Raw genomic sequence first — 21,509 nt, 5'->3', positions numbered from 1 at the left:
TTTTATGGGAAGAGCATAAAAATGTACCATTAGATAAAAACCCCAACCATTAAAAGGTAATTTTCTGTGAAAGCATCAAGTGGTTGTGGTTAAAAATCATCATCACCAGCACAATGTCAACAGGCGATGTAACAGCCTACTGGCATTATCAAAATTGGTAGAGATGATTGCAACCCTACTGAGAATTTTGGCCAGTCTATGCAAGGCTCCTTTGGATTAGATGTTTCTCCTGAGCAAGAATCTCCAAAATATATCCGAAACATGTATATACAGTGGTGCCTTGCAAGACAAAAAGAATCCGTTCCGCGATTCTCTTCGTCTAGCGGTTTTTTCGTCTTGCAAAGCAAGCCCATTGACGGCTTAGCGGATTAGCGCTATTAGCGGCTTAGCAGCTTTTAGCGGCTTATCGGCTTATCGGATAAGCGGCTTAGCGGCTTAGAAAAAGGGGGGGGGAGGAAAAAAAAGTCGGAAAAACTTGCAAGACCATAGGGAAATTCGTTTTGCGAAGCACCTCCAAAACGGAAAATCCTTTCGTCTAGCGGGTTTTCCGTCTTGCGAGGCATTCGTCTTGCGGGGCACCACTGTAGCTTGTTTTCCAGACAATGTGCAAAATGGTTACAATGACTGAAACCAGTGCCTTTATTTATTTGACATATTTCTTAATCATCTACCATCATGCTGCAAAAAAAACCCCCCAACAGTCGGGAAGATATGCAGTCACCACGGGCATTCTAGAAGCAACAGGAACGTCCCAGAGTGTAGGGGAAAACTCTGGACATCAATTCACCCTCTTCCTGTTACTTTTGGAACCTTTAAGAACTGTCCCAGAATGAGAGAGAAATAGAGATTGGCATGTGTGAAATTGTCTGCCGCAGGCTCTAAGAAATCTGGTTGCCATTTGCTGTTCTTGGCACTATTGAGGAACTGGTCACTGACTATATGGTTTACTAATATCTGACTGCACTGGATAGCTTTAATCAGATCCAACTCCAATTATAATACTAGTTACAGGTAGGTAGCCATGCAGGTCTGCCGTAGTCGAAACAAAATAAATAAATTCCTTCCAGTAGCACCTTAGAGACCAACTAAGTTTGTTATTGGTATGAGCTTTTGTGTGCATGCATTCTTTGTGTATCTGAAGAAGTGTGCATGCACACGAAAGCTCATACCAATAACATACTTAGTTGGTCTCTAATTTGCTACTGGAAGGATTTTTTTTATTTGTTTTATAACAGTTCCAGTCCCAGATCTTACTAAGTTTGACTACAGCATGGAGGCTTCTTAGAATACCAAGAAACAATGCCATGTGTACAAAATAAACTTAGATATGTGTATTTAGTGTGTAAAATACATTCAAAAATAATCGTTAAATAAGGGTTTTATGCATTTTTAAAAATCATATACAGCCGTGCCTTGGATCCCGAGCACCTTGCGAGTTGAACGTTTTGGCTCCCGAATGCCGCAAACCCAGAAGTGACTGTTCCGGTTTGCAAACGTTCTTTGGAACCTGAATGTCCGACACGGCTTCCACGGCTTCCAATTGGCTGCAGGAACTTCCTGCAGCCAATCGGAAGCCGTGCCTTGGTTTCCAATTGTTTTGGAAGTCAAAAGGACTTCCAGAACGGATTCCGTTCGACTTCTGAGGTACCACTGTGATGCAGAAATGGGATAGGGCAGACTTGTGAATGAAAGTATGCAGAAGAACGAAACCGTAGAGTTGGCAGGGATCATCTACTCCCACCCCCTGCAAGTCAAAAATATTTTTGCCCAACACTGGGCTTGAACCCATGCTATTCTCTCTCATGGTCAGGAGCTTAACTGCTCCTATTCCTCTTCAATTTGCTTCCCTTCCTTTCTATTGCCACTGCCTTGTTTAGTCCGTTCTTACAAAAATGCTTGCCAGTGATAAACCTGATCTGCTTTCCTCCTCAAAGTGTCATCGACGATTGCCCATCACCTTGATGCTGCCTTTGGGTCAGCACTCACGTTGCTCATTCATTGCGCGAGGGAAGCTCTCCCTGCCACCCCCCTCTGAGATGGCAATTTATGAGCCTCACAAGAAGGGTTGCCATCGCATACCCAGATAAGACTAGGCAATTAGGCGGAAGGGGTTGGCACTTTCAGAAAGTGCTCACAGCTCAGTGGTAGACCACATGCCTTGCATGCGTGAAGTGTCACGTTCAGTCCCTGGCATTTCCAGCTGAGAGGACCGCCTCCAGGGAGCAAGGTTCAGAAGGCCCTTTTGCCCAAGATTGTCTCTGCTCATCAAAGCAGCTACTGCAAAGGCCTTAAACAGTCCAACCTTACTTATTTTTCTCCCAAGCATCTGCCTGAAGCCACCTCTCATATTTCACTCAAAATCCCCTCAATGCCCGCCTTTTCCATAAAGTCTTTAGCGCTTGTTCCAAGTCATCTTGCAACTGATCAGCACGGTTTCACGTGGGATCCTCCTGTGTCAGTTTGTAAACCAAGTTTCTTTGGATTCTAAGTTTCTTTGGATTTCTGATCTGCGCCTTGCTGCTTTGGGTTATTTGTGGAATTCTATTTTTCCTTGGATTTCCAAGTTCCTTTGCATTTCTGATCTGCGCCTTGCTGTTTTGGGTTAGAAGAAGAGTTTGGATTTGATATCCCGCTTTATCGCTACCCTAAGGAGTCTCAAAGCGGCTGACAATTTCCTTTTCCCTTCCTCCCCCACAACAAACACTCTGTGAGGTGAGTGGGGCTGAGAGATTTCAGAGAAGTGTGACTAGCCCAAGGTCACCCAGCAGCTGCATGTGGAGGAGCGGAGACGCGAACCCGGTTCACCAGATTACGAGTCCACTGCTCTTAACCACTGCACCACACTGTGGTGCTTTCTGGGTAATTGTTTTTGAGCAGAACGAAGTCGAATACATTTGCACAAACAGCAAAATATGTCAGAATCAACACAGCTGAGTAGAATAGCACAACGTGAAAAAGCAAAACTGACCGTCCTCCTATTTCTTCACCGACAACAGTTTGCAGCAGTATACAGGGTTTCCCTTATTGTTCAACACACCTCTCCTTTTCCACTTTGTCTGTCAATATGCTGTTCAGAGTCTTTCAAATGGATTTGTACATGTGAAGCTGCCTTATACTGAGTAAGGCAGTTTGTCCCTCTGTCCCTGTATGCTATACCCTTGACTGCTGGCACGGCAGTTCTCTGAAGACTAAGGAAGAAATTATCCAAAATCCTGTGGTCAGAGGGCCTTCAGATGAGAGTGGTCGGCCACTGGGATAAATCCAAAGCATGAGCCTAGCCAATGGGAACCTTCCAAAAGCCACTGCCCTCTTTCTTTCCCTAGGATCTCTATCCCACCCAGCCACAAGAGAGAATCATATCATATGCAGTTTGTTAGCCACACACGGCAGGCTTTATTTATTTATTGCATCTATATACCTGCCATTCTTCCATTTTTAAATTTTTTTAAATGACACTTATGTGGCATCCCGCAACATAAAGGAATCTAGAAGGCTTTAATAAGAATAAAAGTAAGAATAAAAATGACAGGGAAGGGAAGACTTCCCAGGATGAGGAACTGGGAGAAAAGAAGAAAAGCTCCCAGGTCCACCAATTTCTGGGTGAGATAAGGGTTAAGAGTTGCCTTTGAGAGAGGAATCTGTGTTTTCTTTTTTTATCTCATTGCCTGCTTTTGTTTTTATTTGGATTGGTTTCTTTTATCTCATTGTATTATGAAAAAGCTTTAATAAAATCTTAGCAAATAAGTATGAAAACAGGCAGAAACCCACCCTAGTACTGAAAGATCTAAGCCAGAACTGAAAGATCTAAGCCAGAATCTAAGCTACAGTAAGGTTGCTTGTTGTATAACTGGCCATCAGTTCAAGCCCTAGGATTTGTCCCCCCCCCCCAAAAAAAAAGTGGTGCTTTCTAGATATTGCCAGACTACAACTCCCATCATCCGTGGCCATTGGCAAAGCTGGCTGGGGATTATGAGAACTGGGAGTCCAATAACTTCCGAAGGGAACTATGTTGGCTAGTGCTTCTCATGAATATACATGTGGTACTACTTTTAAAAAATGTGGCCCCCCAAATTTAGGATGGGTTGGTCTATTTCTGGTCCATATTGACGTGGCATGTGTCCATTCATGAGTCCATTCCATCCTCTTTCCACATTTAAATGAAAAACAGTGTGAAGATTCATATTTAAATACATATTTTATTTCAAAGTGTGCATTTCTAAATATAGAAAAAGAGAATTTGATCTTAAAATATGCACTTTTGACACCTTTCGTTATTTATTTTTTAGATGAGAACTTTAATGCAAAATTCAGAGAATTTTGAAATCTGAATAATTATTAAGTTCTGATTAGTCCAGAAGGTGCAAATTATATCAGCTTGCTTGAATGGGCTTTAAAAAAAAAAAAAAAATCTTCTCCACCCCCGAGGGCTAGGATTAGGGATGGGCAAATCTGCCAATATCATTTTTCTCTAAGATTCTCATTTTCCCCAATCATCAGTTCCCTTCTCCACATTTCCACATCAGCCTATATTTTTTTAAGTCCTCATGAAAATTCATAAGCATTTAAGTGCAAATTTCTCCTAACGTACACATTTTCGCAAAGCAATTTTGTCTAATATAATGCCATTTTTGTATCTTATTTTCACTCATGTGTGCATTTTTAGGCACACTTTACTCCGGTGCATGCTGGGCAATTGCATTGCAACATTCAAAGAAATGTGAATTTAGAAGGAAGGTTGTGTTTGAAGTTCTTGCGCTGTGTGATAAAAGTGTGACTTAACTAGGTTCACCTCTAAATGCAAACTGAATTAATTTCTCCTCGATTCCCAGTCAAGAGGGATGCCCAACCCCGTAACCTGTTTTGAAAATTGTGAAGGAAGCTAGATTCCCATCGTTGGTGGATAACCTGCTCTAAGTCCAGTATTACATCTGACTTCACCCTAATAGTGTTGTGCATCTAGTGGCAGAAAATTCCTTAAGCGAATAATGAATCGTGAAGAGAGAGATGACGTAATCAGGAGAAAGGGAGGAAAGAAGAGGAAACAGCAAACACGACCCTTTAAGTTTTACCACTCTGGCAGTTTTTAGGAGGGGGAAATCCTAGTTTTTATTTCCCCTGTGGAGAAGCCAGCAACCGCGTTTCGTGAACTCTTAATGATTCATCACTCTCTCCAGCAGCCAAACATTCGGCAGGTCAAGTAGATTTGGGCCGCGGTGCCAGCAACTCCTGCTGCCCTGATAATCCAAGCCATTCCAGGCATGGCGACACTTTCTCTCACCAGCTGCCATTTCTAGTTACCTTTCGTACAGCTGACATAACGCGTCGATGTGTGGGAAGCAGTAAAACAGTCATAAGGAAGCCATCGCGAAGATAAATAAGAAGTGGCACTCGGCCGTCTTTAATGATACCAAGAGAACGAGGAATGCCATTATTATTATTTTTTGCTTCTGGAAACAATGGTTCAATCACCTGAAAACTGAGCGCTCGATTAAAACCAGGAAGTGCCTTTCTGCTCTGTAATCTTCACTGGTGTGACTATCAGAAACAACCCCTCTCATCAGCCACGTGGCATTAAAAGCTGCTGCTGTGGTCCTCCTGAGCTTTTGGGAAACCATACAGAGTTCATCCATAATCAATTCAGAGGCACCATTTAGAAAGAGAGGCAGCCACCGCCCACTGGACATGGGCCTTCCTCTCGGGAACACGTACATCTCGAGTTATTTCATATGTTCAGAGTGCTGACCAGCCATGCCCTTTTCCGATATATTCTATTCCATTCTCCTCCCTGCTCAGCATCATGAGTCCTCATTAAATTTCTCTTTCTTTAGGTTTCCCCACCACCACCCCAAACCGGGGCTGTTGTTTTTTGTACTTCTGCAAACTTTGCAGGTCTTAATCTGAGGGTTGTGGGTTCGATCCCCATGTTTGGCAAGAGATTCCTGCATTGCATGGGGCTGGCCAAGATAACCCTCGTGGTCCCTTCCAACTCTACAAGCCTGTCTCTCTAGCTATCTAGCTAGCTATGTTCTTCTACACAGATAATAATAATAATAATAATAATAATAATAATAATAATAAAATTATTTATATCCCGCCCTCCCCAGCCAAGACCGGGCTCAGGGCGGCTAACAACCAATAATAAAAACAAGTTGATTGAAATACAACTTAAAAAACAAAATTAAAATGAAACATTAAAACATTAAAATGTAGCCTCATCACAGGAGGAGAAAGGGGAAAAAGAAAGAGGGGGAGGGAATCAAATTGATTCCAAGCCAAAGGCCAGGCGGAACAACTCTGTCTTACAGGCCCTGTGGAAAGAAATCAGATCCTGCAGGGCCCTGGTCTCATGAGATAGAGCTGGAGCCAGTGTTGAAAAGGCCCTGGCTCTGGTTGAAGCTAATCTAACTGTCAGGGAACTGCCATCGGAGCCAGAGGGAGAGGGAGGGCTCCAGAGGGATTACGGAGAGCATCCCAGGAGGGAGAGAAGCAGCCCATCTATTGGGGAGGGAAATCAGTGTAGCACCAGTGGAGAAGGGGGGCAGATGGGGGAATCGGCGAGGTGGCTCCATGACTCCTCACCGGAGACCAGCGGGGAGAGCACGGGTCCTCTGCTGCCCACACCCTCCCTGCGCAGAAGGCTTCCGCGCAGGGAGAGTAGGCGGAGACTAGGCGTCAAAGAGCTTCTTTGCTGGAAGAAGTTCAAGAAACGCCCACTGGCGGATTCTGCCAGCGACTGAGACAGCCATGGGTGAGTGGCTGTCCGGACAGAATCGGGTTCACCCAGGTAACTCAGCCAGGTGTGGCGACGACTTACGCACGAGCAACCCCTAGAACCATTACACTAACTTCCTTAGGGCCCGGGACCACTAGGGTGTTGCTATTTATGGACCTTAAGGTCTTCCGTGGGGCATACCAGGAGAGGCGGTCCCGTAGGTACGAGGGTCCTAAGCTGTGAAGGGCTTTAAAGGTCCTTTAAGGGTGGCAACTATGTAGGTGGACAGCAACTTCGAGGTCTTTTCTCAGATGAAGGATAGGAGGAATTTCTAGGAATCTAAAACAACAACAACAACCTTTCCATCAAAACTGTTTGAGTTCAGATTTTGCCTACAAATAAATTTGGAGGTCCTTCCACAAATGGAATAGTTAAGCCAAGGGCTGTTAAAGGACGGGTGTAATATCTTGGGGTGGATGAACAGGATCCGAAGCCAGCTTCAAATTGGCAGCACCACCACCCAAAGTGTTTGCTATTGTTATTTCCTCAGTACAGACAGAGTGACACTCCCTCCACAAAACACCATAGTTATAACTACTGCCAAGAATGTCCGTGCCCAGGAGTACAAACCAGAACTGCTGGTCTACCACTGGTAAGATCTCTGCTGTCAGAAATGTGTCGCGTGAACGAAAGTGGAGTCCGTAGCCCAAGCCCAGGATTGTTTCAATTAAAAGAGCAGCAGATCAGAATCCAAGCCTCTCCATTTACAGCACCCTCCTTGCCTCCAGGCTTCATCAAGTTAGGTGTTTTTAAGGGCTGTAAAGCAATGAACTTTCCATCAGCGGCATCGTCAGCTAATTAGCCCTCCTGATTACAGTAATTACTATTGATTCACTCCTGAATGACTTCTTAAGTAGCCAAGTGCAAGTTATGCTTGAAAGTAGAAGACCCACATATGAATATTAAACCAGCCACTTCCTTCTGTGTTTTGTTTTTTTAAAATTTCCCCTCCACCCCGTTCCTCATTCAGCTCTCAAGGTACAGCTTGCAAGCTTATATATTTAAAATTGAGAATGGGGGTGTCAAGAGGAGGAACCAAACCTTGCTTAGAAAAGGCATTCTAATCTCACAACAGGAACTTTTTAAAAACATGCTGAGATATAGAAAATGCCGTGTATGCACCTGTGGGAGAGAAACTTTCAGAGCAAGTAGAACATAGATCACTTCACCAGTCCGGAGCTAAGACTGTTTTGGGGCTCTTTCTCCATCTGAATCTGATTGGCTTTGCCTGCTGTACATGACTGGATTAACTCTTATTCTAATTAAATTACAGGGTAGGAACTCAGGAAAATTGTATCTCTGGTGGTTGGGCTGAGAAAGATTTGTTCCTGAGAACCTGGATAGCTGCTGCCAGTTAGAGTAGACAATATTAGAATTGATGGTTTAATGGTCATTCTTGTTGAAAGTGCAACAGCAGAGATTATTCATTCGAGGGTTAATTATATTATCACTGAAGCAGATAACCAAGATGGCAGTAGTGGCTTTGCTTAGCAAACAGGCATAGTGGCATGATGTCTGATGAGGGAGAACATACTCTGATTGGCTTTGTTATTCTGAGGGAGTTTTCCTGTGTATGTTTGGTTGAATGTCTCCCTGCTATGTACAAGGCCTGATGTAAGAAAGACAAAAGTTCTCTGTCTCTTTCTTCTTAAACCATACACTATTTTGTGGGGCGTCCTCAGCAAAAGGTTATCTTGGTTTCTTTTCTCCTTGGAGTCTCCCTGTATTATTTAAGTTACATTGTGAATGTATCTAAGGCACCTTTCTAGGAGAGGGGGCACCATGGTTAAATGCAGCCTTAACACGGGCATAAAATAGACTTCAAAGAACATGTAATATATTGAAACATGGCAAATTATCTACTGTTTCCCAATGTGGATTGATTTGGTGTGTGTTCAGAGTATCAGAGGCTCGGTGAGGTTAGCAGAGTAGGTGGCTTGCCGTGGATCCTATGCCTGCAGCCTAACACAGTAAAGCACATTCAACAATTACACACTGCTGCTGGGAAAGGAGAGAGTAAGAAGACTCTGAATAGATAGATAGATAATTTATTACGGTCTGAGACCAGCTTATAAAACACCCTTGGGGGTACAGTCACAGAAGAAAAACAGACAATTAAAACAATCTACAACAATAAATTTAAAAACAATGTACATCAATAAACTATCGCAGGGAGTTGACCCAGAGTCACCCATGGAACCGAGTTTGGGGATTTTCATGACAGACTAGTTTGAGTTGGGAGATGGTCTGTGCCTACAGATCTGTACACAGAATCTGGCGACCATCCGGGTCGTCTTCTGATCTTTGCCTAACAGGGGTCAATTTTTTGCTTTTGCGGGAGGTCTGTGAGCCTCACTGGTCTTACCACGTGCCTCTTCATAAAAGGGACATCTAAAGAACAAGTGTTCTGGACTTCCTATCTCTCCTAATGGACAGGTGCAAAGTAATAGTGCCACTGTATTCTGCTCTGGTCAGACCTCACCTGGAGTACTGTGTCCAGTTCTGGGCACCACAGTTCAAGAAGGACACTGACAAACTGGAACGTGTCCAGAGGAGGGCAACCAAAATGGTCAAAGGCCTGGAAACGATGCCTTATGAGGAACGGCTAAGGGAGCTGGGCATGTTTAGCCTGGAGAAGAGGAGGTTAAGGGGTGATATGATAGCCATGTTCAAATATATAAAAGGATGTCACATAGAGGAGGGAGAAAGGTTGTTTTCTGCTGCTCCAGAGAAGCGGACACGGAGCAATGGTTCCAAACTACAAGAAAGAAGATTCCACCTAAACATTAGGAAGAACTTCCTGACAGTAAGAGCTGTTTGACAGTGGAATTTGCTGCCAAGGAGTGCGGTGGAGTCTCCTTCTTTGGAGGTCTTTAAGCAGAGTGACAACCATATGTCAGGAGTGCTCTGATGGTGTTTCCTGCTTGGCAGGGGGTTGGACTCGATGGCCCTTGTGGTCTCTTCCAACTCTATGATTCTTTGATTCTATGATTCTATGATTCTAAGTCTCTGAGCATACAGGACTTTTCTAAAGGGTCCTTCCAGGACCGGCGAGGGCAGAGCTGAGCTTCTGGCGAGTGTAAAGGCCCTTCTTGCATTTCTAGATACGAGAAAGAAGAGATATGCTGCCAGTGCGGCTATATCTCTCTCGATTTCTCCAATTTTATAGTCGGGACACCTTGAGCAGTCTTGTTGTCTCTCGGTGTCTAATGTTCTTTGCCTGACTGTAGCTTTTGCCTGGCCCAACCCCAGACTTAGAAGGTCTTGAGGGGCAACAACTCTGGATATCTGCAGCCAGCATTTTTTCTAAGCACCAATCCTGAGCAAGAAGAACCTTTATGAGCAACAGGAACTTAGGAGGTCAACAGGGACGTCCTTAAAGTAGACACCCATTCTTAACTCACCTTGTGCTGGTTCCTGGGGAAGGAAGTGACACTGAAATGAAAGCCTGCCCTGAGCAGATGATTGAAGAGTTATGGGTCTCAGCAGAGCTGCAATGGGATATTCCTGTTTAAGGTTTTGTATAGCCGATGCCTATCACGAAACAACAATCTCTAAAGTTGCTCTGAACTTCCTTACAGAAGCCATTCTGGGTGTCAGAAAGAAGAGAAAGATCTCTCCTCAACATGTTGATCATCCCGGTATGAGAGAAGGCACAAGTGACAAATATGCTTAGAGAACTGGTTAATGGCTCAGTGTTTTAAATGAGGGAACTGATCAGCAATAGCCTGGCAAAATAGCAAGCCAGGAATGTGGTTTAAATGGAGAACAATGATGAACACAAGGAAGGGTGGACAGATGCACAACAGCTGGGTGGTTTCTGTTTTGAATGGATAAGTGTTAGCTGAACAACAGCTAGCCAGTCTCCACTATGAATGGGGAACAATGCATTTAAAAGAAGATTTTTAAAAACTCTATAAAGTTCCCTGCAGATTGTTTAGCAGTTGAGAAATTTGCAAACCAGCATTGCATAGAGTCTAAGAACGCAAGACAGGAACTGCCTGCTTCAAATCTTACCTTCTCTATCAAGTCACAAGGTGGCCTTAGGCAAGTTGCGCTCTTTGAATTTAGGCTCTCCACCCCACTGCCTCCATGCCCATCTGCCATGTAGGAACCATTGTTTCTGCCTATCTTCAGTTTCCCCAGTGCTATGGATGTGAAGTGCTTTGAATACTTGTAAAATGCACTAATTGATGCTTTTGAATTATGGTGCTGGAGGAGACTCTTGAGAGTCCCATGGACTGCAAGAAGATCAAACCTTTCCATTCTGAAGGAAATCAGCCCTGAGTGCTCACTGGAAGGACAGATCCTGAAGCTGAGGCTCCAATACTTTGGCCACCTCATGAGAAGAGAAGACTCCCTGGAAAAGACCCTGATGTTGGGAAAGATGGAGGGCACAAGGAGAAGGGGACGACAGAGGACGAGATGGTTGGACAGTGTTCTTGAAGCTACCAGCAAGAGTTTGACCAAACTGCAGGAGGCGGTGGAAGACAGGAGTGCCTGGCATGCTCTGGTCCATGGGGTCACGAGAGTCGGACACGACTAAACAACTAAACAACAACAAGAAGAAATGCACTAAATGTATGATTAAGTGAACCAAAGTCTGGGGTAAGTGGAAATGGCTCCGTACATTTTGGACCACTTTATCACAGGACGATATAAACAGATCAGTGGTGCAACTTGGTGGGTTTCTATTCCTGCAGCAGGGTCCCTGTCTTCTGCATCCTAGAGACACCCAATGAGCACGAAAGGGGAGTGTTTGTGGCCACTGCATGCTACAAAGCAAAGCGTTCAGGAACGTGGAAAACACAATGTCCTTCTGTTTCAAGGGAATGGTGTGCAAGCTTCGTTATACCCAACAGAGCTTGCAGGAAAACAAAACATTCGTCACTCCCAAAGAAGATATTGGAGCACTCCAAATCATTTGCACATAAAAAGGTAAAAGATCCCTGGATGGGTATGTCCAGTCAAAGGTGACTATAGGGTGTGGTGCTCATTTCGCTTTTTAGGCTGAGGGAGCCGGTGTTTGTCCACAGACAGCTTTCTGGGTCATGTGGCCAGCATGACTAAACCGCTACTGGTGCAGGGAGGATCGTGACGAGTGTCAGAGCTCACTGAAAACCCATTTACCTTCCCACCGCAGCGGTACCTATTTATCTACTTGCACTGGTATGTTTTGAACTGCTAGGTTCGCAGAAGCTGGGAAAGAGCAATGGGAGGTCACCTTGTCGCATGGATTCGAACTGCCGACCTTCTGATCAGTAAGCCCAAGAGACCCAGTGGTTCAAACCACAGCACCACCCACGTCCCTTGATTTGCCCATGTACATGCACGGAAAATAGTGTGCCGAAAAGTAGGACATGGAAATCTGCATTGATCAACGGCAATGAATCCCTAATTGTTATTATTGTACAGTTATAAGGTCTTAGAAGCAACATCAGATATATTCCAGCCAGGTAAAAACATTCAAGGAGGGTGTGAAGCAGGGCAAGTGAGGGGGTGTGACTGGTAGGAGAGGTGTGGTCCGTGAAGAGTCCCAAGGGTCAGACAGAGAGGAATTTGGCTCCTTCCCTACCATAGTTAAACCTCCCTCCATTAATTCATCTTAATCAAGGGCAACTAATCTAGTGAGCCTTCACTATGGTAGAGAGTCCCATACAGTGGCGTAGCGTGGGTTGTCAGCACCCGGGGCAAGGCAAGTAATTTGTGCCCCCTAACCCCTGGATTTTAGCACTCGAGTGCGAGCGCCCCCCATGTTGCGGCCACCCCCCTGCACCCCCCACGCTACGCCACTGGGGCTGGGGGCGAGCGAAGGAGCCAAGGACCCCCCCCTTAAGGCTCAGCAGGAATTTATTAAATTTATTATTTGCGGAGCCCCCGCGGGCCGAGGCAGCCGAAGCCCCCTCCCCTCGGGCGCCTCCCCGCCCCCTCCTCTCCTTGAGCTGTAGGTGGAGCCCGCGCTCCGAGGCGCTCCAGAGCCGGGCTTGGCGAGCGCCTCTCCTCCCCCCGGCCTGGTCCGGGGCTTCTAGCCGCGCTCAGTCCTCGCCCGACCCCCCCCCCCCCCCGCGGCTGAGACTTGCGCTGAGAGCCGGAGCCAGCGGCGCCCCCTTCTGCCGGGAGACCCTCGCCCGCCCGCCGGCTTCCTCTCGGAGGGTTTTGGGGAGAGCAGGGCGCGGCGAGGCCCCTCGGAGCTCTCCTCCCTCCCAGTCGGCAGAAGCAGCCGCCGCCTGTGGCTGGGCCGAGGGGATGGCGGCGGCGGCAGGGTGCGGAGGCTGCCCGTGCCCGGCCAGGCGTTGGTGGCGGCGTCAGCGCTGCTGCAGCGGCTGCTCCTCCTGCGAGCAGTGAGTGGAGCGCAGTCGCAGCGGCGGCGGCGGGGGGCGCGCGCGCGCTAGGGCGCAAGGCTGGCGGTGGCGGTGGCGGCGGGGAGCCCGGCGGAGGAAGGAACTTGACCCTTCCCTCTGGACTCGCGCCCCCCCAGATGTTGCGCCCGGTGCGGCTGGCACCCCTGGCACCCCCCACGCTACGCCACTGGTCCCATAGGCAAACTTTGGCCACATTCACACCAGATATTTAAAGCACCATGATACCATTTCAAACAGCCATGCCTTCCCCCAAAGAATTCTAGTTTGTTAAAGGTACTGTGAGTTGTTAGGAGACCCCAGTTCCCTTCACAGAGCTACAACTTACAGAGCGGTTTAACAACCAATCCCTCTTCACTGGGAGCTCTTGAGCACTGTAGCAGTGTGAGGGGAATAGGGGCCTCCCAGCAACTCTCAGCACCCTTAACAAACGGCAGTTGCCAAAAAAATATTTCGAGGGGGAAAGTCGTGACCGTTTAAAGTGGTGTAAAGTTGAAAGGAATGGTGTGATTTTGGCCTATGTGCCATGAGAAGCAATGCTTTCTTTTGTCAGTCCCAAAGCTATACCCATCTGATTCATTAGACAACTGTGAGTTATAGCACACAAGGGAGAAACATCAGCACCTATTTTCCTTTGCACGGGTAAGAATGTAAGGTTTCCGAATAAATCTTTCACTTTGTCTCAACAAAGGAACTGGGCGGCGGCAGCAGTGGTGGTTGTTAGAGACATATTACTCTCTGGGCATCACTTGGCTAAGCAACACTAGAATGGAAAGAGATCATCCATAAGAGTAAAGGAGCTGGCGTAGGAAACATTCACATTAGATTATCATTATTAATGTAATCAGCATACATATGCACACAGGTACTCCTGGAATAACACAGTTACTATTGAAAACCGCCAACAACAACCAATTAAAATCTGATTCGAAACCCACATTAGTAGCCAGTAGATGATAGCTTCCATAGATTATTGTCAAGTGATTCGTTAATGGCTTTGAGGGAAAACTAAAAGGTCTGCTGAAGCACAATGGGGTACATTTCAATGTTTGAAACGAAAGGACAGGGCGCTTCAATGACTGCAAAGACTGTGAACAATTTGCAATTTTGCTTTTAGTATAAAAAGGGTAGGCGATGGGCTGCTTAGTTTTAATGAATGCCAAGGAACAATATTCTGCAGCACAGATAGCATCAAGAGAACCCTTGAAGAAGCTAACTTGGCTGAATAAGATGAATCAAACAAAGGCTGGCCCTAATATGCACGGGCACAACCTGAATTTCCACACAGTGCACACAAACTACTTGGTGTGAGAGTTTGTGCGCACACACCCACAACCAGGCAGCTCAGCAGAAATACACCTGTCAGGAATGAATGTGGGGATCGCTCAGTGCTTCAGCACCAAGGGGAGCTGGACTCGACTTCACAGCACAAATGTCACATTGACCTGAGCATCATCTACTCAGAGAAGGTTGTTCCTTCTTTAAATTATGTTGACATGCACTCTCGATACTCACAATACTCCAAATTGTCATAGGGGACAAGAACAGAACAGCAGCCAGAAGCAGAGCACACCTTAGAAACTGTGAAATCTGCTCAACTGCATTTCATGTTATTTGCAGATTTCAGTAATTGCACTCTGTGTGTGTGTGTGTGTGTGTGTGTGATAAAATAAATAAATAACAAAGGGTGAAAAAACCTGAAGAAACTGGCTTTGACAGGTCCAGGATAGAATGGAACTACCCAAGATTTAAGTTACCCTAAAGCACCAATGTTCTGTGCATGTAGTTCAGCTGGTGAAATGCGACTTTCTATCCTCTCTCCCTATGCCCTTCAAAATTGACCCCCAACCTGATTTTGGGAGTGTGCAGGGAGTTGGGGGGGGTATGGGAGAGGAAGAAGCTGCTCTGTTGTATATGTACAGAATTGCAGCAATGGGAGAGATCTTCTGGGATACTCAGTCGGCAAAGCATGAGACTAAGAGTCTCTGGGTTGTGGGTTCAAGCCTCACGTTGGGCATTGCAAGCAGTCTCTTCCAACTCTGCCATGATTCTATGACCCAGTCACTTTCCTCCCATTTACACCAGACAGGTAACCAGACTGGTGTGCAGAGTAGGGGCAGGCTGTGCATCCTCCCTCCCCTACATGGGAGAGAGACAGGATGGTGATAAGTAGTGATCCGCAAGACATGAGCATGCCAGCCATGTGTGGGGTTGGTGCTTGAACAGGCTTATAAACCCACCTTGCCCCTTGGGTGAATGAAGTATAAGTTTCCTGTGCTAACTGAAGGTGCACTGCTTTTTTGAAAACACTGTTTTAGCATTGTGATGTTTGCCGCCCTAAGCTCCTTCGGGGGGGAAGAGTTGGTCACAAATGTAATAAATAAATGAGCAAAGCAAGATGGTGGGAGAGATGGAGCCAGCTGCAAATGGAACAAGTGTGTATGAAAGGATGCCTTGCCTGATCCTCAGTAACCTGTCAGGTTTGATGCAGATCTCACTTTCTGAATTCAATAAAGTTGGGAGCTGGTTGTATGTCTGCTTGGGGTGCAAATGGAAAGGCAGCTATTGGGAGCCTTAAAGTGAAAATCCACTTTTCTTGACGCCAATACAGTGGTACCTCGGGCTAAGAACTTAATTTGTTCTGGAGGTCCGTTCTTAACCTGAAACTCTTCTTAAACTGAGGTACCACTTTAGCTAATGGGGCCTCCCGCTGCCGCCGCCACGTGATTCCTGTTCTCATCCTGAAGCAAAGTTCTTAACCCGAGGTACTATTTCTGGGTTAGCGGAGTCTGTAACCTGAAGCGTCTGTAACCTGAGGTACCACTGTATGAACATGTCCGTTAAGACTCCCAAGCAAGCTGAAGTTAGCTGTGTCAGAGTTATATCCAAATCAATCAACGAAGCTTAAGATAGCTATGATTAACTTGGCCCATTAACTTTTAACTCGATTGGAGCCATTGATTGCCAATTATGGTATCTCCATATTTAAACACGACCCTTCCTCTTTTATTACAATAAAGTTTGGGTAGAACACCACACCTCAGTGGCATCCATCAACTGCTTCATAACATAAACAAGTATCTCCTGCTTTTATGTCACCCCCACGTTGCCAGATGCATTTAGACAGCAAGCAGGTTTCCAGTGGCTACCTCACATAGGTGACACAAAACTGTAACACCCATCTTTACATTATTCCTGAAACGAACAGCGCCAATTCCCACTCGCAGTGATCATAATCTTGAGCTGAAATCCTGAATGCACTTCCTGATGCAGTAAATAAAATATAAACAACTGACTCCCCTTAACCCTACAATGTTTGTGTGTCGGATTTGGAAGATTTGCTTGAGAGCTGCCACAAATTATTCCCATTCACCTCCCACGAATGTACTGATCGAAACAGACAATTCAACCCAATTCAAAGTCAGTATCACGCTACTGTGAGCATAAACAAACCTTTGGAAGAAGCTCCTTACCGTGAAGGTTAAAAATGCAAAGCAAAACCATTCCTCCAACTGCCATGAAATGAGCTAACTTTTTATTATTTCAAAATAGCGTTATTCACACGTGGATCTCATGGTTAATAACACCACCACCCAGTCCCATTTTGCAGATATGAGAACGTTTTAATTTTTAGAAATCATCTTTTACAACCTTGCAACCCTGAGTGGGTTTTTCTCTCTCTTCAAGACAGGCACTAGAGGAAGTGGAGTGTTTGCTATTTGTTATGTCTTCAGAAATTCTGACATATGTTAGAACAGCTGGATTTTTTTATTGTTATTCCCAAGACTAAAATTTAAGTAGCATCTCTGTGAAACTGTGGAGCAAGTGGAAATGATCCAAAATAAGATAAGAGTTTGAGGAAGCCTAACAAGAAGCCACTTGTCCAACCAGAACACTTCCCTATTAAGCATTCAGGATCTGTAAGTTTCCTTCCTGAAATTAAAGAAGCCGGTATATAGCTTTGCAACTTTGTTCTGGTAGACGAAGTCATAATATGCAAGGGGTTGGAGGAAAATAGTGGATCTTTCTCTCTCTCTCTCTCTCACTCACTCTCCTTAAAGAGATAAACAATGGGAGTGTACTTCATTTCACAGTCTATACAAATAAGATTAGTGGAAATTAAATGGGACAGGGTTGTTGCTGTTTTTGGTGTGTGTGTTTTTTAAAGAGATAGCATTTTTTATATATAACAAAACACACACAACTACAACCCCAGACATACATTAAGCTAGCTTGACAGCTCTATTGTTCTATCGTCCCATTGTCATCCAAAAAGATGTATTCACACTCTCGGATGTCTGCTAGGGAAAATAGACAAAAGACTACACCCCGCCCCCCCCCGCCCCAGAAGCAGGGTGCCAGTCTGAGCAGAAATTCTGGCGCTCTCTCTCTCCCCTTCCCCGCCCCCCTTCCTTGCTCTGAAAAGCTTCTGCTAACGGCTGGCTCTTCATGACACCCAAGAACACTAAGAATCCATTCATCTATGCAATATGAGTTTCTTCCAATTATAAATATATATATGTATTTATCTATTTGTCCCCCTCTCCCGAGAAAAGCGCCAAGCGGTCAGTGTGAGCTGTAGGAGGGGAGTGATTAGAAGAGGTTATTTATATAACCCAAGCACCAATTTAAGTGGCATTTAGGGAATCGGCTCTAATATGGAGTCTCCCTATTGCTCTTCCCTCGTGCCTTTCCCACCCCCCAATCCCTATTAATGAAGGATGCAATAGAAGAGGCATCATAAAGAAACTGTTGGGTTTGGGACGGGTGGGGGTGGCGAAATTGCTTTAAAAAAAAATGAAAAAATGAAATTGCTTCCTGTTGGCTTTTGTATTTCAAGCCATATGTAACTGGAGGTTCATGATACAGAAACACCACTTGCAGAAAAGCAGGGTGTATATGAATATATCCTCCCCCTTCCCCCCCAAAAAAAAATAATAATTGGAGTGGGAGAAGAGTACTTGATACCTAGCCACAATGGGCCCTGGCGACTGGGAAAAAGCCCCCGCCTGTACAAAGGAAGCATCAACCTACCTTAAAAGAAGCTCCTCACTTCTCATAGTAACAGCGGATTTCGGACAGCGCATGCTTTCTGCACCGATATTTGCAACAAAAGCCGGTTCAGAAGTGCGCTCAAACATCAATGCCACAGTAGCTACCCACTAATGGCTACTCTCTCTCTCTCTCTTTCTGTCTCTCGCCAGACGCTGAGTGGCGGAGCAAAGGGGGCCCCTGTAGATTCACTGAACAGAAATAATCCTCTCTGACAAGTTATGTTCTCTGGGCATATTTTACATTAATGCACTAGGCTGCCTATAGGGGTCTTGTTTGCGCTCGCTCTTCCTTGGCTGGTGTTAGCTTCTTGTTCTAATTACCATGAAAAAGGGAGAAAGAAATGTAGGACCCTTCCCCAAAATGAGAGAAAGGACGGGGGGGGGGGGGAGGGAGGAAACACAGACACAGGAGATCAGGTTTTTGTGTGTGTTTGTGTGTGTGTGTGTTTAAAGGGACATCTCTCCTCTTTCGGCGGAAGGGAGAACATACAAAAGTCTCATTTGCATACTCCCATCAGTTGTTTCACAAGCATTTTAAGGATGCCAGGCAGACAGAACTTTTGCACACTCAGAGGGGCTGGAAGCTGGAAGTTCTTTTTGAGACACACAGCATGAGGTCCTCTTCCCCCTCATTCCCTACACATTCCAAGCTGAGTGGTTTTATGGAATCTATGAGCCCCAGAACAAGGGAGGGAGGGGCAGGGAACCAGAAGAAAGTTTTCATTTAGGGGCTTAGTGGTTTTTTGTTTTTGTTTTTTTTAAAAAAAGCTTGCCATTTTTTTGTCTTTTAACCCCTAGTGAGCCACTCCCTCTGTACTCCTCTGCATCAGTTCAATACAACGTGATGCTATACAGTGGTACCTTGGGTTACAGACGCTTCAGGTTACAGACGCTTCAGGTTACAGACTCTGCTAACCCAGAAATAGTACCTCTGGTTAAGAACCTTGCTTCAGGATGAGAACAGAAATAGTGTGGCGGCGGCAGCGGGAGGCCCCATTAGCTAAAGTGGTACTTCAGGTTGAGAACAGTTTCAGGTTAAGAACGGACCTCCAGAACGAATTAAGTTCTTAACCCGAGGTACCACTGTATTGCGATTTGGGTAAATACTTACTCTCTCTCTCTTTTAACTGACAATAAAGATTGTAGCAAGAACTCCCTCCCAGCAGAGATGAGCCAGCCCTAGCTATTATTTTGCTTTTCCTGGAAAATGCTCTCCTTGCCCACCTTAGGCAATCTTTCACTTCTCTTTGCTAACATGTTAATTTCCATGGCTTGCCCTCAACAACGCAACAGTCACAGGCCAGATTAAACAAACCCAAGCACACTAACGGAAGCCAGTGCAAGAACTCCTAGTCGCACAGTACAGTGGTGCCTCAGGTTACATACGCTTCAGGTTACAGACTCTGCTAACCCAGAAATAGTGCTTCAGGTTAAGAACTTTGCTTCAGGGTGAGAACAGAAATCGTGCTCTGGTGGCGCGGCAGCAGCAGCAGGAGGCCCCATTACCTAAAGTGATGCTTCAGGTTAAGAACAGTTTCAGGTTAAGTATGGACCTCTGGAACGAATTAAGTACTTAACCCGAGGTACCACTGTATTTCCCAACTTTTCCTCCCCTATGCGCTGCCCTTGCTTGCTGTGTATCATAGGCACCAGTGATATGGGGCCCAAGGCCCTTTGCCCCCACAATAAATTTTTTTGAGGGGGCAGGCCCTCACAGAAACTTCTTGCATGGGGTCAAGAGGTGAGCGGGCTTTGGAAGGCAAGGTCTGCAGCCAGTTGTGCACAGCAGAAGCAAGTCCACTTTTGCGACCTACTTTGAGGTTTTTCACAATCAAGTAGTGTATAAATTTTATGAAATAAATAAATAAAAAATAGAGGAGGCAGAACTTTGTTTTTGATTCAGCAGCACGGTTATTTAATGCTGGATTTGCACGGATCATGCACATTCAAATCCATACCTCTGCATAGTGCACACATGCCACAAGCAGTGTGCAATACAGAAATGCCTCTATTCCGTCCAACTTGCAAATGCTGATCTAAATTTTGCTTACCATGGACAGATCCTGATTAGTATATTTGACGAGGCTTCGTGGAGCCAGGGGGAAAAGGCCATCTGGTTGGGCCATTGCCATCTCCATACAATCTCAGGGATCAGGTCTGGACTCTCCCCACTCAAGAACCAGTTAGAACATCTAAAGAAAAGCATTGCCAAGCCTTGGCGATGGTACAGCTTCCACAGTTCAAAAACAGGGCAAAAGCCCATCAGCATCGGCACAATGGTTCTCTTTCAGAAAAGAGGGAAAAAAATTACTTCACTAAAGACCCTTTGCGTTTCACTAGAAAAATCAATGGAACTTCTGTTGGGAGAGTTCAGTGAACCCAACAGTGGAAAATCCTCCGTCAGCTTTGTTCCTACTTGGGGAACGTAGCAGAGGTTTACTAGTCTGGGGGGGGGGGCCTCCAGGCGTCCTTTTCAGTGTGAATTCATGACAATTTGTGCTCCAGAGGGTATTGGTAAGCCAGATAAAATGGTGAATTCGGACTTTCAAAAAGCTTTCAACAAAGTATCTCGCCAAAGACTCCTTTGGCAGTCTTGGAATAGGAGGAGAGATCATCTTGTGGATCAGGAATTGTGGCAAGAAGCAAAGAGGGGGTGGAATGGATATTTCTCTGAATGAAGAAGTTTAGACACTGGAGTCCCCCAAGGATTGGTATTGAGACCTGTGCTTTTTAAGGTGTTCATAAATGATCTAGAGTTAGGGGTGAACAGGGACGTAGCCAAGTTTGATGATCATACTAAACTGCTCAGGGTCATTTTTAAAAATGGATTAAGAAGAGTTCCAAAAGGGCATCTCCAAACTGAGTGACTGGGCAGTAAAATGGCAAATGCAATTAAACACAAACAAGAGTAAAGTGATGCTCATAAAGGTAAACGGACCCCTGACCATTAGGTCCAGTCGTGGCCGACTCTGGGGTTGCGGCGCTCATCTCGCTTTACTGGCTGAGGGAGCCAGCCTACAGCTTCCGGGTCATGGGGCCAGCATGACTAAGCCGCTTCTGGTAAACCAGAGCAGCACACGGAAATGCCATTTACCTTCCCGCCGGAGTGGTACCTATTTATCTACTTGCACTTTGACGTGCTTTCGAACTGCTAGGTTGGCAGGAGCAGGGACTGAGCAACAGGCGCTCACCCCATCGCGGGGATTTGAACTGCCGACCTTCCTAGGCTCTGTGGTTTAACCCACAGCACTAGGGGCCAATAAATTATGAATTTCACATTAATGCTCCAGGGGTCTGAAGTGGTGGTGAGTGACCAGGAATGAG

The 21,509-nt window shown here is 45.6% G+C and overlaps 1 protein-coding gene across 23 annotated transcripts in view; it reads right to left on the bottom strand.

The window, feature by feature from the left end:
• Positions 1 to 21,509, bottom strand: part of CELF2 (CUGBP Elav-like family member 2) — a 561,934-nt gene that overhangs the window by 369,881 nt on the left and 170,544 nt on the right. For 3 of the 23 annotated variants that reach the window (XM_079992622.1, XM_079992633.1, XM_079992644.1), the window contains exon 1: positions 18,166 to 18,397. The exons of 6 other annotated variants lie outside the window; for them this stretch is intronic. In XM_079992622.1, the coding sequence (XP_079848748.1) occupies positions 18,166 to 18,272 (107 nt within the window). In that variant the 5' untranslated portion in view covers positions 18,273 to 18,397. Of the gene's footprint in view, positions 1 to 18,165; positions 18,398 to 21,509 lie in introns of those variants that run through there. 14 more of the 23 variants (XM_079992645.1, XM_079992631.1, XM_079992634.1 and 11 more) reach the window with 10 other exon arrangements.

This window comes from Podarcis cretensis (assembly GCF_951804945.1).
Source record: "Podarcis cretensis genome assembly, chromosome: 10".
NCBI lineage: Eukaryota > Metazoa > Chordata > Lepidosauria > Squamata > Lacertidae > Podarcis > Podarcis cretensis.
Note: the sequence above shows the minus strand (reverse complement) of the source record. Positions and strands in the feature narration are given on the sequence as shown.